The 15,490-nt window shown below is 38.6% G+C and overlaps 1 protein-coding gene and 3 pseudogenes across 2 annotated transcripts; 3 read left to right on the top strand and 1 right to left on the bottom strand.

Annotated features, from left to right (window-relative positions):
* Positions 1-55: 55 nt before the first annotated feature.
* LOC121785986 (uncharacterized lipoprotein syc1174_c-like) lies at positions 56-2,529 on the top strand. Of its 2 annotated transcripts, none has more exons than XM_042184490.1 (8): positions 56-207; positions 285-419; positions 1,041-1,157; positions 1,299-1,370; positions 1,473-1,658; positions 1,728-1,868; positions 1,953-2,129; positions 2,197-2,529. In XM_042184490.1, exons 1-8 carry the CDS (start codon positions 85-87, stop codon positions 2,425-2,427), a joined length of 1,182 nt encoding a protein of 393 aa, XP_042040424.1. In that variant the 5' UTR covers positions 56-84; the 3' UTR covers positions 2,428-2,529. The 2 variants fall into 2 exon arrangements, with proteins under 2 accessions (XP_042040424.1, XP_042040422.1); XM_042184488.1 differs by having other exon boundaries at positions 1,242-1,370.
* Positions 2,530-4,211: 1,682 nt separating this feature from the next.
* Positions 4,212-6,699, bottom strand: LOC121787765 (annotated as a pseudogene).
* A 502-nt stretch (positions 6,700-7,201) lies between these two features.
* LOC121787764 lies at positions 7,202-11,989 on the top strand (annotated as a pseudogene).
* A 614-nt stretch (positions 11,990-12,603) lies between these two features.
* LOC121787763 lies at positions 12,604-15,364 on the top strand (annotated as a pseudogene).
* The last annotated feature ends 126 nt before the right edge of the window (positions 15,365-15,490 follow it).

Genomic DNA, 15,490 nt, shown 5'->3' with positions numbered 1-15,490 from the left:
GCAAAAGTGTCTTTTTATTTTATTATCATCAACCATAGTATATTTCTGGTGTATTTCATACACAGTGTTGTAGGTTGAAATTGAATGACGAGCCCTAGTCTTGGCCGTTCATTTCCTGCCGGCGTTGGCCGGAGATTAGGGCGGCTTCCGCAGAATTCAGCCACCCCCATGAGAATCTCATGTTCGACCTCTCTCCTCCCAAATAAGGTAAGCTGGAAAGATGTATATCTGGAAACAAAATTTTGAAAAAAATGCCAACTTTTTGTTGTGGATTATTGAAACAGTTTAAAAGGGCGTACACTAGTGTGATGATAGTGCCAACTGGAGTAGGAGCGGCCATTGGCGGCTACGCCGGAGATGCTTTGCCGGTAGCTCGAGCTCTGGCCTCTGTTGTCGACTGCCTCATCTCTCATCCCAATGTATGTTCCTGTAAAAAACGTATAGGTTAATCTATACTTTGTTCCAAAATCAGCATATTCTTTTACAGGAATACAAAATCAGGCACATAACAATATAGAAAAGTTATCAAGCGTGTGGGATATCTCTAAGCAATAGATATCCCGGAAAAGTATATATGGTAATCTATTGCTTTGGGATATCTCCATCATTTGAGCTAAATTTGCTGGACTCATATCTCATTGAAAGAGTAGGATTGGAGGATAAAAATACTCAATTGTGTAAAGTAAACGCCCCATGAGGCTTGGAAACTCTTTAGTTTTCACCTTATAATGTGATCTTCATCTTTGGTTGGTTAGTTCATTGTTATCTAGCTTGTACAAGTTAAACTTGTTGGGTATAAAGCAATTCCAAAAGGGAGCAACCTTTTTTGGATAAGTATAGGTCAATGCATAGGTTCGTATTGGCCCTCTTGTGCAGTAATGTTGTGTAAGATTTACTTGAAGAATCAATCACAAATGAATATGGCTTAAGGTCAAACTCGAACATTAAGAAACTGGTTAGATCAGTCCCATTTCATTGTAAGTAAATGTGGTGGATTGTGCATTGAAGGCATTTCATGGTAAAAGGGTGTAATTATTCAGGTTCTTAATGCAGCAATGCTTTACTGGCCAATGCCAAATGTGCTATATGTTGAGGGCTATGCACTGGATCGATTTGCTCAAGGCCTTTGGGCACTGGAACCAGTTCATCAGAATAAGGTGAGCATGTTCTGAGGTTGTGCTTTGGCTATTCATAAGTTTATTTGTTAGAATTTGAAATGGAACATGGGCAATACCAATTAGGTGGGGCTAGTTCTTGATTATGGGATAGAGGAAGATCTTCGTCTTCGTCATTTGCAGGTGGTGGATGCAACAAGGGCTTCTCTTGGTCTGCCTGTTGTAGAATATACTGTCACAGATGCTGCACTACAGGTCTGCAGCTAATAACTAGATTCATTATATCACTTGGTGTGGTGTAACTTTAAATCCTTAATAAAGTTTAGAGTGAAGATCTGAGTTTTATGTATGCTGTAGGTGGAAAAGTGGGTTGACCCGAAAACTGGAAAGTCGACTGGTAGGATAAACCGTCCTGATTCCCTATTGAGGGCTGTGGAAACGTTGGTGGAGAGAAGTGGCGTTAATGTCATAGCAGTTGTAGCTCGCTTCCCAGATGATGACGATGACGATGACGATGATCTAGACAAGTATCGGCAAGGAAAGGTACATTTTATTACCTTTATGCACGAATTACTGCATTGCATACTAACAAAGGGGTTTGGATTTGAGCAGGGAGTTGATGGTTTGGCAGGAGTAGAAGCGGTGATAAGTCATCTCGTGGTGCAGAAATTTGGGATTCCTTGTGCGCACTCTCCTGCAATGTTGCCTTTCCCAGCGAGCCCTCGTTTATGCCCCAAATCAGCTGCGGAAGAGGTACGGACATTCATTCATTCGTGTAATTAAGTACTCTACAAAGAGAATGAGGTTTTGATGAAAGTTGTTGTGGTGTGAATGCAGATAGGGTACACGTTCCTACCGTGTGTGCTTGCTGGTCTGAGCAGCGCCCCGCAGTACTCATTATCAGGGGATTCGAGGAATGGTATAGTAGGTGGTGACGTGGACAGTGTGATTCTGCCGATTGATGCTTGTGGAGGAGACGCAGCTCTCGCGTTTGCTACTAGGAAGACAAAGAGGGTAAGTATCCTTGTTTCGAAGATCCTCAAATAGTGCCCGTTGGTGATAATGGTATTGTTTGTTTCAGCCGCTTATAGTTGTGGTTGAAGAGAATGAGACTGCGCTGAATGATACACCTGAGAAACTTGGGATTTCTGCGGTGAAGGTATCGAATTACTGGGAAGCAATAGGAGTGATTGCAGCTCATAAAGCAGGAATCGACCCCAATTCTCTCCGGAAAGATGGAATCACTTTCATACCATTCACGTCTTCTTCAATCCAATCAAATGCAGTTTTGCCACACAACTCCTTGTGCTGATTGATTCATCTATTTATTTTGGCTTCCTTCAACCCTACACTCCACTCACCCTACTTTCATCACATTCTCTCTCTCCCACTTTATCAATTCGATATTAAAATCTGCGTCATTTACAAATTTTTTTATGGAGGTAGTATAAAATAACAAAAATGAAATATATTGTAGGCAAAAAAAACATAGAAAAAATTAATAATTTATATTGTGAAATGAACTTTAATAAAGCTTCTTCGTAAAACTTCTTTCTTTCTTTCTTCTCCGTCATTTAAGATGATGTGATATTTATGTCTTCCCGTGACATGGGAAGAGGAGCATCAGCGACACAAAAAAAAGAAAGAATTAATTATTGTGAGTTTGAGTCCAAAATGACAAGTACTTGCTCTAGTCTCAATTGCTGCTCTGGCCAGACGAGGCTAATCACCAAGTTTCTATTGTTGCCAAAACCAGTATGTTAAGTCTAAATTATGTATTGATATAATTATGGTGTACTCATATATATGTGTGTGACTATGAAAGTGGAGTTTCCTCTTTGGTCGGAAAAATGGTAACCTTTTTTCTTACCTAAACAACTAAAGTAATAAGTGCATGAATGTCAGAGAGGGTTAGGCCATCAAAACATGACACAATTTTCATTTTTTTACCTTCATTAGAGGGTAGCGAAGCATGACTAAGTTGAATTAAGCTCACAAACAGCATGGGGAAGAAGATGTTGATCAATATTTGAAACCATACAGGGTTTTTTCTTTTTCTGTTCTAAACTAGAACTTAGGTTCTTTATTTGTACTAGACTTTTTTTTTGTTCCGGATTTGGGAGAGACGCATGACCCTCATGCGTCTCCTTTTAATGAGACGCATGACGATCATGCGTCTTTCATAGAGACGCATGAGGGTCATGCGTCTCTCTTTTTTTTCCGGTTTTTTTTAAAGACGCATGAGGGTCATGCGTCTTAGGAAGAGACGCATGATCTTCATGCGTCTCTAAATACATACAGATTGGAGAGAGATTGTATGAATACTGTGATTTTTGCAGGTTTAGTCAAGGGGAGCAGGTTTTTGCAGGTTTAATAAAAAAACTTCCTGAAAAAACAAATAGAGTCATTTGTTTGAATTCTCCAAGTTGTTTATTTTTATTATATTAATATAAAGCTGTGACGACGTAATAAAAAAAGCTCTTAATCAGTCTATGCTTAATTATTTATTTAAAAACCAACGACATATTAATCAAAATATTTTAATTATTTGGGACGAAATATCCTTCTAACATTCCCTTTGGGGAGGTGGAATGATATTGTTTTATTTCCATTCTTAGAATCCTTGCATATAAATTACTAATGATTTATTTACAAACTTATCTTATGATGGAATATAAACAATAGTACTGTTGTTGTGGTTTATGTATTTACTGATATTTCAAATCAACATTTCCGATGAGTATTTACTGATATAAACAATCTCTCTCTCTTCTCACTTTTTCCTACTTTCTGTAAAACCTGCAAAACATGCCCCCCTTGACTAAACCTGCAAAAATCACGGTATTCATACAATCTCTCTCCAATCTGTATGTATTTAGAGACGCATGAAGATCATGCGTCTCTTCCTAAGACGCATGACCCTCATGCGTCTTTAAAAAAAACCGGAAAATAAAAGAGAGATGAAAGACGCATGATTGTCATGTGTCTCATTAAAAGGAGACGCGTGAGGGTCATGCGTCTCTCCCAAATCCGGAACAAAAAAAAAGTCTAGTACAAATAAAGAACCTAAGTTCTAGTTTAGAACATAAAAAGAAAAACCCCAAACCATACAAGATATCATAATCATATATTCCATAATCAGTTAACATGCTAGATGATTTCCATGTAATACATTCATAATTTTGAAACCAGACGGCTAAGTAAAAAAAGTAGTACAATCTCACCCTAACATATGATGTATTGCTGTTCCAACATAATCATGCAATGAACTCAAAATGGCTTCAACTAGTAATTTCATTTGTTTCATCAGAAAAAAACTCTACTTTGGCATGTGGATGACACAGCGCAAGCATTTCCCTTCTCTCATCAACTCAAACACCTCGTTTATATCTTCAAACATCAGGTTGTGCGTTATATAGCTATCGATCTCAATTTCCTGAAGCACAGTAATTGTAGTGATGTCAATTACAATAACAGTGTTCCAAAAAAATCAATTTCTGCTGTTATACATTTAAATTGAATAATTATCTCCATTAACTAGTTTGAAGTAGAGTTATTAGGATTCTTCTGCACAAAGTTAGCTAACTTTTTTGCATGAGGTGTTCTTTACCTTAAAACTTACTAGCAAATGTGATTGCATAAATCAAGGAAAGTGAAACATCAAAACATTGAAGCAGTATAATCGCAATACATCAAACAGAACATGTCCCAGTAATATAATACATGCAGATGTTCAAGACTATGTAATGCTGTTACCTTCTTCAGGTACATGTCAACAAGTGAAGGAAGATCAGATTTTGGTTTCCATCCACCAAAAAGTGATCCCGTTAGCGTTCTTCCAGAGAGAAAGAGTCCATAGTGAGCTGATATATCTGGTTTCTCTTTGGGCACACCAAGGGTCACAGTCAAACCTCACCCCTGTAACCAAAAGATATATCTGGAATCTTATTGTCCTCCTCAAACAAGTGAACCAAACAATATGAACAAGTGAAGTTCAGAATTTACAGCACAGCATGACTGTAAAGCAGCAGTAGTCATGCCAGTGTCTCCCACACACTCAAATGCATAGTCTGCACCACCATCTGTAATGCCGCTGATAACCTGAAAAGGGATTCAGCATAAAGCCTTGTATATGAACTTATTATAATTTTTAAGATGAGCTCTTGGAAGCAAGCTATTGTAATACAGAATTGATGATAGAAAAATAGGGTAGATATTAAGGTCTCAACTCTATTTGAAAGCAAAAGGATAACATCAATAAACTGCAACCACGATCAGAACACGTTAGTCAATAAGTAAAACATGATTCACAATTACCAAGTGCATCGCACTGTTTCAGCTTCTACTCTAGTTTTCTGGTTGCTGTTGGCTAATTTTTCCACATAACACAAAATAGTGTGTATAACAATTTCTGCCTAATGAAAATGCAAGTGCAAACCTGTTGGATAGGTTGATCATAGTCATTTGGGTTCAGAAAGTCGGTTACTCCAAAAGCCTTGGCTGTATGTTAAACAAAACATGATCGCAATTCAGTAAATCTTCTATTATGCTTAATATTTGTAGCTCATGAACATCAAGGTATAAACTTTAAGCACCTCTTTCACTCTTCTCCGGATTTGTGTCAATACCAATTATTCTAGATGCTCCTCTCAGTTTTGCACCTTGTGCAACCTGTTCAGGTGTGGAAAAGCGAGATATAGACGTCACTAGGAAAAAAATAAGGTTTGGTCATGATGGTGGAATAAGAAATATGCTACTCACAGAAAGCCAACAGTTCCAAGGCCAAAAACAACGACAGTTGATCCTTCTGAGATATTTGCAACCTTCCAAGCTGCACCTAAACCTAGTGGTGGGAAATTCAGGCAGCTTTCATATTAGCAAGTTTACAGTAAAAGCAACAGCTGCCACATGCTAGCCAAGAATAACACCGACAAATAAGGGAATGCTTATGACGGTAAGGCTGAGATAATGCTAAGTTTACATCACAATCCTTGGAAAAAGAAGTGAGATAAGTACCTGCAGCCACTCCACAGCTTAGAAGGCATATTTTATCCAATGGTGCAACTGGGCTAATCTTCATAGCACATCCAGAATGCACAACTGTATACTCACTAAAGCTCGAAACAGCACAGTAATGATATACAGGCTTTCCCTTCAACAAGAAGCGGGTTTTCTTGTCACTATGCATTAAGCCTTGACGTTCCAAGTCAAGCGTGTGGCAGATATTGCTTTTGCCTAAGGCACATGGTCTGCATCTCATACATTCTCCCGTGAATAAGGTCAGTACATGGTCCCCTTCAGTAACTCCTGCACCCACACTCTCGACAATTCTATAAATATGAAACTATGTGTTAACCATGTTTCTTTTCCATGTGATTAAGACCATCGATATTGATAAAACCACATCCAGCAAGATGAAAGGAGTTATAAGGACAAAGAGACGTCACCCTGATGCTTCGTGCCCAAATATCCGAGGAAATATTTGAGGTTGAGCCTGCAAAAACAGTAGAATGCATGTCTTAAAATCATATGTCAGCACCCTTGAAATGTGCAATGTGCATAGTATTGTGGTGAAGCAAACCATATATCCCACATCGGAGAATGAACAAGAGTTGCAAGCATATAAATGGGCTACCCCAACTTGGGCTACCCCAACTCCATTAGTATGAGGCCTTTTGGGGAATACCCCAAGAGCAAAACCGTGAGGGCTTGTCCCAAAGCGGACAATATCATACTAATGTGGAGTTCGGGTGCGCACCACCGGGACCCAACAGTGGTACCGTGAGAGCTTGTCCCAAAGCGGACAATATCATACTAATGTGGAGTTCGGGTGTGCACCACCGGGACCCAACAGTTTATCAAATCAATACTATGTATATTCTAACTGTCATGTAAAACATATTTGGCCTTAAGCTTCACACTGCAATATGTCTAACGATAGTCGTCTCGTATTTAGAAAATGGTAATTTTATAAACATATACCAACAATAATTCTTGCATCGAGGGTTGTGCACATACTATATCTTTATGTCACATGATGACAAGCTGATTAATTTAATTAGGAAGGTTTAGGTAAGAACAAAAGGATGCTGAAGTTGAAGTTTGGCAATGTGCGAGGACATGTCTAGGACAAAATTATTATCTTGGTTGTTTTTACATGGATTTTTTTTTAATAATGCAGATAGGACATTTGAAGAAGGGGATAAATCCACCTTCAATTATGGATCTCAACTTTGATTCAAGATATCTACCCACGGCAATCAAGACCGGCATAATCACGGGCATCATTTCGATGGCGGTAAGTGTACATAAATTTGTCGAATATTGGGTGCGGGTTCCCACAGGGTCGGGCGGGCGCTGGTACCAGATTTTGCAGCCCTTTTAGACCACTTGTTATAAGTATGGCTTTAACATGGTCCCAATTTATGGCCTAGTAACATAGTGCTTCAAGATAGCAACTTGACTTACCTAAAGTTCTCTATCCTTCTATAGCAATATTAAATATATTCAATTAATACATGAGATGGAATTATGACTATGAGTATAGGTTAGTGATCAAGATATAACTAATCTTAAGTGTATAACTAGAAAACAAATCTCAGCCACACATCTTAATATTATAAGTTAATCTTATGACCTAGCTATTTTTACATGTTTTAAATAAAAAGTAATTAACAAGGGCATTTTTGAAAACCATATTCAACTCCAACCTTCCAACCGTCTCCTTTCCTTTTGAACCTTTGGTTTCAGAAAATCCATGATCCATCTCGTCTCTCACTTTCTGCAGATTCAGTGGCGAATTCGAACTGATTTGGTCGAATCCGGCGTGAATCTGATTTCCTATAAATAAGAAGATATCGTACGTGATGCGAGGGATCGGCGCCGCCTCCGCCGCCGCGATTAGCAACCGCTTCGCCGCCGCTGTGTTCCCGAAGATCGGGCGGTAGTCGGGGCCATTTATGCCTTGTTGTTTGAAGTATTTCTGGATTCGCAGGGGCCCCGTACAAATTTATGTAGATGATGATAGCAACACACGAGAATGATGAACAGAAACAGAGAGAGAAGCCACACGCGATAATTTTATTTTTTATTTCAGTTTTTGTTTGAAAAATAGTACTCTTGATTAATTTAATGAATAAATTTAACTACTTGCTTCGGCTTCAGGATTTGTTTGTCAAAAAATTAATTCTGCTGGGTCTATCAATTCTTACACTATGTTAATTTTAAAACAAAGTAGTAAAAATATGGTTATAGTGATATATTTTGTTAACATCAATGAAATAAAAATATGATTTTACTTCACTCTTGTTAACAAAACGCATCACTATTACCATGATTTTTACTTCAATCTTGTTAACAAAACGCATCACTATTACCATGATTTTACTTCACTCTTGTTAACAAAACGCATCACTATTAGCATGATTTTACTCCACTCTTGTTAACAAAGCGCATCACTATTACCATGATTTTACTTCACTCTTGTTCACAAAACACATCACTCTTATTCTAATTTTACTTCACTTTTGTTCACAAAACACATCACTCTTATTCTGATTTTACTTCACTCTTGTTCATAAAACACATCACTCTTACTCTGATTTTACTTCACTCTTGTTCACAAAACACATCACTCTTACTGTGATTTTACTTCACTCTTGTTCACAAAACACATCACTCTTATTCTGATTTTACTCACAAAACACATCACTCTAACTCTGATTTTACTTCACTCTTGTTCACAAAACACATCACTCTTACTCTGATTTTACTTCACTCTTGTTCACAAAACACATCACTCTTATTGTGATTTACTTCACTCTTGTTCACAAAAACATCACTCTTACTGTGATTTTACTTCACACTTGTTCACGAAACACATCACTCTTACTGTGATTTTACTTCACTCTTGTTCACAAAACACATCACTCTTGCTGTGATTTTACTTCACTTTTGTTCACAAAACACATCACTCTTATTCTGATTTTACTTACTCTTGTTTACTAAACACATCACTCTTAGCATGATTTTACTTCACTCTTGTTTACAAAACACATCACTCTTAGCATGATTTTACTTCACTCTTGTTTACAAAACACATCACTCTTATTATGATTTTACTTCACTCTTTTTTACAAAACACATCACTCTGCATGATTTTACTTCACTCTTGTTTACAAAACACATCACTCTTATTATGATTTAACTTCACTCTTGTTTACAAAACACATCACTCTTAGCATTATTTTACTTCACTCTTGTTTACAAAACAGATCACTATAGAAGATCAATTCCCCATTGTTGTTTCTCTGATTTTATTGCAAAAGGTATCTGTATAGATTGTAACACATTGAGCCACTCATTCAAAATATCCAAGGATGATTCTGATTTGTTGAAAACCAATGCCACTATTATAGTAAGAACAATAGCACAGTTTCCAAAAAAATTTCACACAATACACGCACGAACAGAAACCCAAAACTCCAAAAATTTTGCTAAATTTTTCATGATTGAGAATGGGATTTCCAGTTGCATACACTGATTTAATTATCCCTAAATTGGTGGTATATGCTGATGGCATTAGGACTTGTGCAGAAATTTATGTACGCTCTGCTATCTGTACTACGACTGGGTGATTTTCTCGAGCCAGAAACGGCGTCGTTTGCGTCGCCCGATTATTGTAGGGCGGTGCTAATCCGTGAGCTGCTTCCGGTGGTGAAATTCGCAGATTTGGAGAAGGATCTTGACGAGCCGGAGAGGTGCGCGGTGTGCCTGTGCGAATTCGGTGGCGAGGACGAGATCCGGCGACTGAGGAACTGCCGACACATAATTTGGGATCAAGCTTTTACAAAATTACCATAATACCCCGCATTGTTATTATTGAGTAAATTTATGATTGAGAGAACTAATTTCTCCTTAAATTAGAAAATTACATGTATTAATACCAGCCCTTGATTTTCTTGATCTTGTGGCTGTGATTTGTTCTCTAGTTATTTGGTTAGGGGGTGTTTGCCGTAGATCACTACCCTAGTATATATTTAGATCTTGTAAATTCTACATTGAATTTAATTAATTTTAATGAAATAATAAATAAATTATATTTATGTTTGACAGGAGGGGATGGCAGTGGGGAGAAGCTTTGCCATGTTCAAGAATTATCACATTGATGGAAACAAAGAAATGATTGCTTTTGGAATGATGAACATTGTTGGTTCTTTCACCTCTTGCTATCTCACCACAGGTAATTAAAATATACCGGGTTTAATTAATTAAATACGAGACGTAACATGAAAATCACAACGAACCAGAATTTATAAGCACTAGCAACTGATAAGGATGGATTATGGTGGGCTCGAGCCCACCCCACACAATCCTAATCCGATGAATTTCTCTATTGATTGTGATTTGGATTAAGGTGGGCTCGAGCCCCCCATTCCAACCCTAATCTGAAAATTCCCAATTTTCGCGGTCGGCAGTGAACTTCAATGCGGGATGCAAGACGGCGGTGTCGAACATGGTGATGGCGGTGGCGGTGATGGCGGTGCTACTCTTCCTGACGCCGTTGTTCCACTACACGCCGCTTGTGGTGCTGGCAGCTATCATCGTGGCTGCGATGCTCGGCCTCATTGACTACGAGGCGGCCATGCACTTGTGGCACGTGGACAAATTCGACTTCCTCGTGTGCATGGCGGCCTACCTCGGCGTCGTCTTCGGAAGCATTCAGATCGGACTCATGCTCACTGTAATTGACCACACAACACTTAATTTATTTTTATTTCAAATTTCAAAAATGTTAATTGTTTGTATTGATTAATAGTGATTATTAATAATTTTGCAGGTTTGACTTTCCATAACGAGGGTTTTGCTTTTTGTGGCAAGACCAAGAACATTAGTTCTTGGCAATCTTCCCGATTCTAAGGAGTATAGAAACATTTATCATTATCAGAAAGCTCAGAGTGTCCCCGGAGTTCTAATTCTTGAAATCGACGCTCCGATTTACTTTGCCAATTCGAACTACTTGAGAGAGAGGTAAAAAAATTAACCAAAAAAATGCATACATGAAATTTTTGGAAATGTACATGATTCACGATGGTTAGGTAATTATAAACACAGATACTCACAAATATAAACGAGATAAACACATAATTTGATACGATGTGTACTTACATATGTGGTGATATCAAAGACTGGATTAACTTCCTTTCAGACTCCATACTGAACACTAGTTGTTGTTTTGGCTTGTCCAGGATTTCAAGATGGATCGATGAGGAAGAAGAGAGGATCAAAGCCTCCAGCGAAATCGGGTTGCAATACGTTGTGCTCGACATAAGTGGTAAGCAATATAATTATAGAGGCTACATGTGTGTTAATGCAAAATTTAGTAAAATAGGACAATGAAAAAAATGATTATTTTTTGAAATTATATGATTGATTAAAAAAAATGTAACCTTTTCAGCTGTTGGAAACATTGATACAAGTGGGATTAGCATGATGGATGAGGTTAAGAAGATTATTGAACGAAGAGGGCTCAAGGTAACTAATTTCTACATATAAATTAATTTAGTACACACTAATTAATTAAATTAAGGTGAATTAATCCATATTTGAATAAGCAGTTGGTGGTGGTGAATCCGGTGGCGGAAGTGATGAAGAAGCTCGATAAATCGAAGTTTCTAGAAGCACTAGGGCAAGAATGGATCTTCTTGACGATCGGAGAAGCTGTGGGAGCTTGCAATTACATGCTTCACACGTGCAAGCCACAAGATTCTGAGAAATATAGCGATAATGTTTGAGACAAATGTATGATGAAGAGAGTTGTATGTGAGAAGGCAAATTCTTCCCCTACTTGTATCATGTGTGTATCCGATTGCTTCCTAAATTAATCAACAAGAAAATGGGTTAATTTCCCATTTTTTCTCTCATGGACTTTTCTAGTAGTAGTATATATTAATGCAAGTACTACATAAGAAAATAGTGTATTGTCAATAGTAATATGGTCATAATAATTCAAACTCATGGTCCAAGTATACATATTATTTTCGAACTAGAATTAATCCTTTTTAATGTGAGAATTATTTCAGTTCTTGGATCGTGAAAACTAGGGGTGGCGAAACGAGTAACTGCACCCGAAAATAGCCTTGTCACCCCACTACTTTTTTTTTCTTTCCAGGTAGCTGAATACATGATGCAGATATATAAACTTAGATTAATCCGACACTCAAATGCCCGAATTGGTGCCAATAAAATATCAATACAAATAATTGGAGATGAAATGTTTGTGCGCTGAGACATTAACTTTCCTCTGTCCCACATTATATGTCCCCATTTCAGTCTCTACCACATTAGGAATTATGGTTCATTTATTCGATAAATGGTCATACGCCTCACATTCAACTAATATAAAACTAATATATACCGACCCAGGTTCCACTATTTTTTATAACCAAATTTTTATTTATATTTCTTAAAACCAGTGCCGAACTTAATCATGGCTCTCAAGGTGGGACGAGGGAGTAACAATTAACTTAACATAATTCATTAATGTAAATGTTTGGAATGTTAGTCTTATGCTAAAGTAGATGTGTTTGTTTCAATCCACTCTCTTAATTTGGGCCTATTTACCACACTTAGCCCAATAAACAAGCAATCATGCGCCTTTAAAATTTAAATCGGGTTAATGTAGTTTACTTTGGGAGAAAACCAACACGATTTCAGCTCACTGAAAAAAGCAAACACGATTTCAGCTCACTGAAAAAGCTTGGCCGATTCAAATAAATTCAACTGTAAAAATTTTCCAACACCAAGCCGGAGAAATCGAGCATGGCTCCGCCGAAAAACCCAGCAAAGATTCGAAGAAAATCCAGAAAGGGAAGAAAAAGAAGAAGAAAAACAAGATCAAGATCATCAATAAGACAGCTGCAGTAGACAACAAAGCTGTTGATTCCGAATGGTGGGATATTTTCTGGAAGAGGAATTCTAATTCGGGTAACAATTCTGCATATCAAAGATTGCATTTTGGGGCCTTTTCTATCTCTAACTTTTCTTGAAATTTCTTGGTTTGTGGGTATTATTTTGTGCATATCATTGATGAAAATGTTGGGATGAATTTTGTAGTACTGCTCATATGTCTAAAAATATTGGTTTTATGAGGTTAAGCTTTGAGTGAAGTGATAATTTTGTGTGTTTAAGGGTAATGGATGGTCTAATTTCAAAGCCCTTTCCTTGAATTCTTGGAATTGCAAGAACTGATTTTTATGCTAAATTTATGTTTTTTTTCTTGTAGTGATGCTGCAAGTTTGATGAAGATGTTGAGATGAATTTTGTAGTTTACTCATATGTGTAAAAATATTGGGTGTATGAGGTTAAGCTTTGAGTGAAGTCATAACTTTGTGTTTGTTAAGGGTAATGGATGGTCAAATTTCATAGCCCTGACATTGAATTCTTGGAATTGCAAGAACTGAAATTTCTGCTGGATTTATGATTTATTTCTTGTTTAATTCACTTGGTGTTGATAGAATTTCATATGCTTGTGTGGAAATGAAAATGTTGAGATGAATTTTGTAGTATTACATATGTCAAAAGATATGGATATATGTAATTTTGTGCGTTAAGGATGGACGGTCTATTTTAATAGCCCTTCCCTTGAATTCTTGGAATTGCAAGAACTCATTTTTCTGCTGGATTTATGATTTATTTCTTGTCTAATTCACTTGTTTAGTTCCCATTTAATTCACTTGGTGGTAGAACTCATTTTTCTGCTGGATTTATGATTTTGAGTATTGTTTTATAGTAATGCAGCTAATTTTGTGTGTTAATGGTAATGGATGGTCTAATTTCATAGCCCTTCCCTTGAACACTTGGAATTGCAAGAACTGATTTTTATGCTAATTTTATGATTTTTTTCTTGTTTAATTCAGTTGGTGTTGGTAGAATTTCATATGCTTGCAATGGGTTTTGAGCATTGTTTCATAGTAATGCAGCTAATTATGCAAAAATGTGGAAATTTGGACTTGTAAATGTGTTTGTTTGAATGAGAATTCTGTTTGTTTTTGCATTTTCAGATGTTCCACTTGATGTCTTGATGAGGATGAGGGATTCAAGCATTTCTTTCGGGTCTCGAAGCGAACTTTCGAGTACATTTGCTCACTCGTAAGGGAGGATCTCATCTCGAGGCCTCCTTCGGGGCTCATCAACATCGAGGGCAGGCTCCTGAGCGTCGAGAAGCAGGTCGCCATCGCGCTGCGGAGGCTGGCCTCCGGCGAGTCTCAGGTTTCGGTGGGAGCCTCGTTCGGGGTGGGCCAGTCGACGGTCTCCCAGGTCACCTGGAGGTTCATCGAGGCCATGGAGGAGCGCGCGAGGCACCACCTCACGTTGCCCGACGGGCCAGATCGGGCGGATCAAGTCCGCCTTCGAGGCGTCGTGCGGGCTGCCCAACTGCTGCGGGGCGATCGACTCCACACACATCGTCATGACACTTCTGTTCAAACATCCGCCGACTGGTGCGACCAGGAGAGCAACTACAGCATGTTCGTGCAGGGCGTCGTCGACTCTGAGATGCGGTTCCTCGACGTCGTGACCGGGTGGCCCGGCTGGATGCCCGTCTCCTGCGAGAGCGGCGCGCGGTTAAACGATAACGCGGAAAAACTATCTTCAGGGGAAGAGGTCGGGGAGTACATCGTCGGCGGCACCGGCTACCCTCTCCTCCCGTGGCTCGTGACTCCGTTCAAGGAGTGCGAGCCGACCCCGTCGTCGGAGTTCAATCCGGTTCTCGAGAGGGCGAGGTCCGCGGCCGTGAGGGCGTTCGCGCGGCTCAAGGGCGGGTGGAGGATCCTCAACAAGGTGATGTGGCGGCCGGAGAAGAGGAAGCTCCCGAGCATCATCTTGGTGTGTTGTCTGCTTCACAACATCATTATCGACTGCGGGGATAGCTTGGATCCCGAAGTTGCCTTGTCCGCGCACCACGACTCGGGCTATCAGGGGTATGTTTGTAAGCAAGTTGATGAGGTTGGGAGGGATGTTAGGGAGAGGTTGGTGAAGCATTTGTTGTGTAGAAATGGGAATGGTTTGTGTTCTTGACTTGATTGAATGCAAGAATTGGAGTGTGTGAGATGTTTTGTTCTTGATTTTATGACTAGATTTGGTTTCAGCTGTTCGTGTCGCGAGTCTCGTCCGTCTGAAATCTCAATTTAAGAAAGGGATATTGACGTCTTATATGAAGAAACTTTCCAAAAATTTGTTTATTTGAATTTGAAACACCATCTCTACTTTTTCTCTTTCTTATTAACTTACAAAATAAATCTACATAAAATCCCGTGGCGAAAAGCAAACGTTTCAAATTTATTGGGACAAAGTTGTTAAAATTTTCCCACTGACGA

The sequence above is a fragment of the Salvia splendens genome, chromosome 22 (assembly GCF_004379255.2).
Source record: "Salvia splendens isolate huo1 chromosome 22, SspV2, whole genome shotgun sequence".
Taxonomy (NCBI): Eukaryota; Viridiplantae; Streptophyta; class Magnoliopsida; order Lamiales; family Lamiaceae; genus Salvia; species Salvia splendens.
The sequence above is the reverse complement of the archived record's forward strand: the minus strand, read 5'-3'. Positions and strand labels throughout refer to the sequence as shown.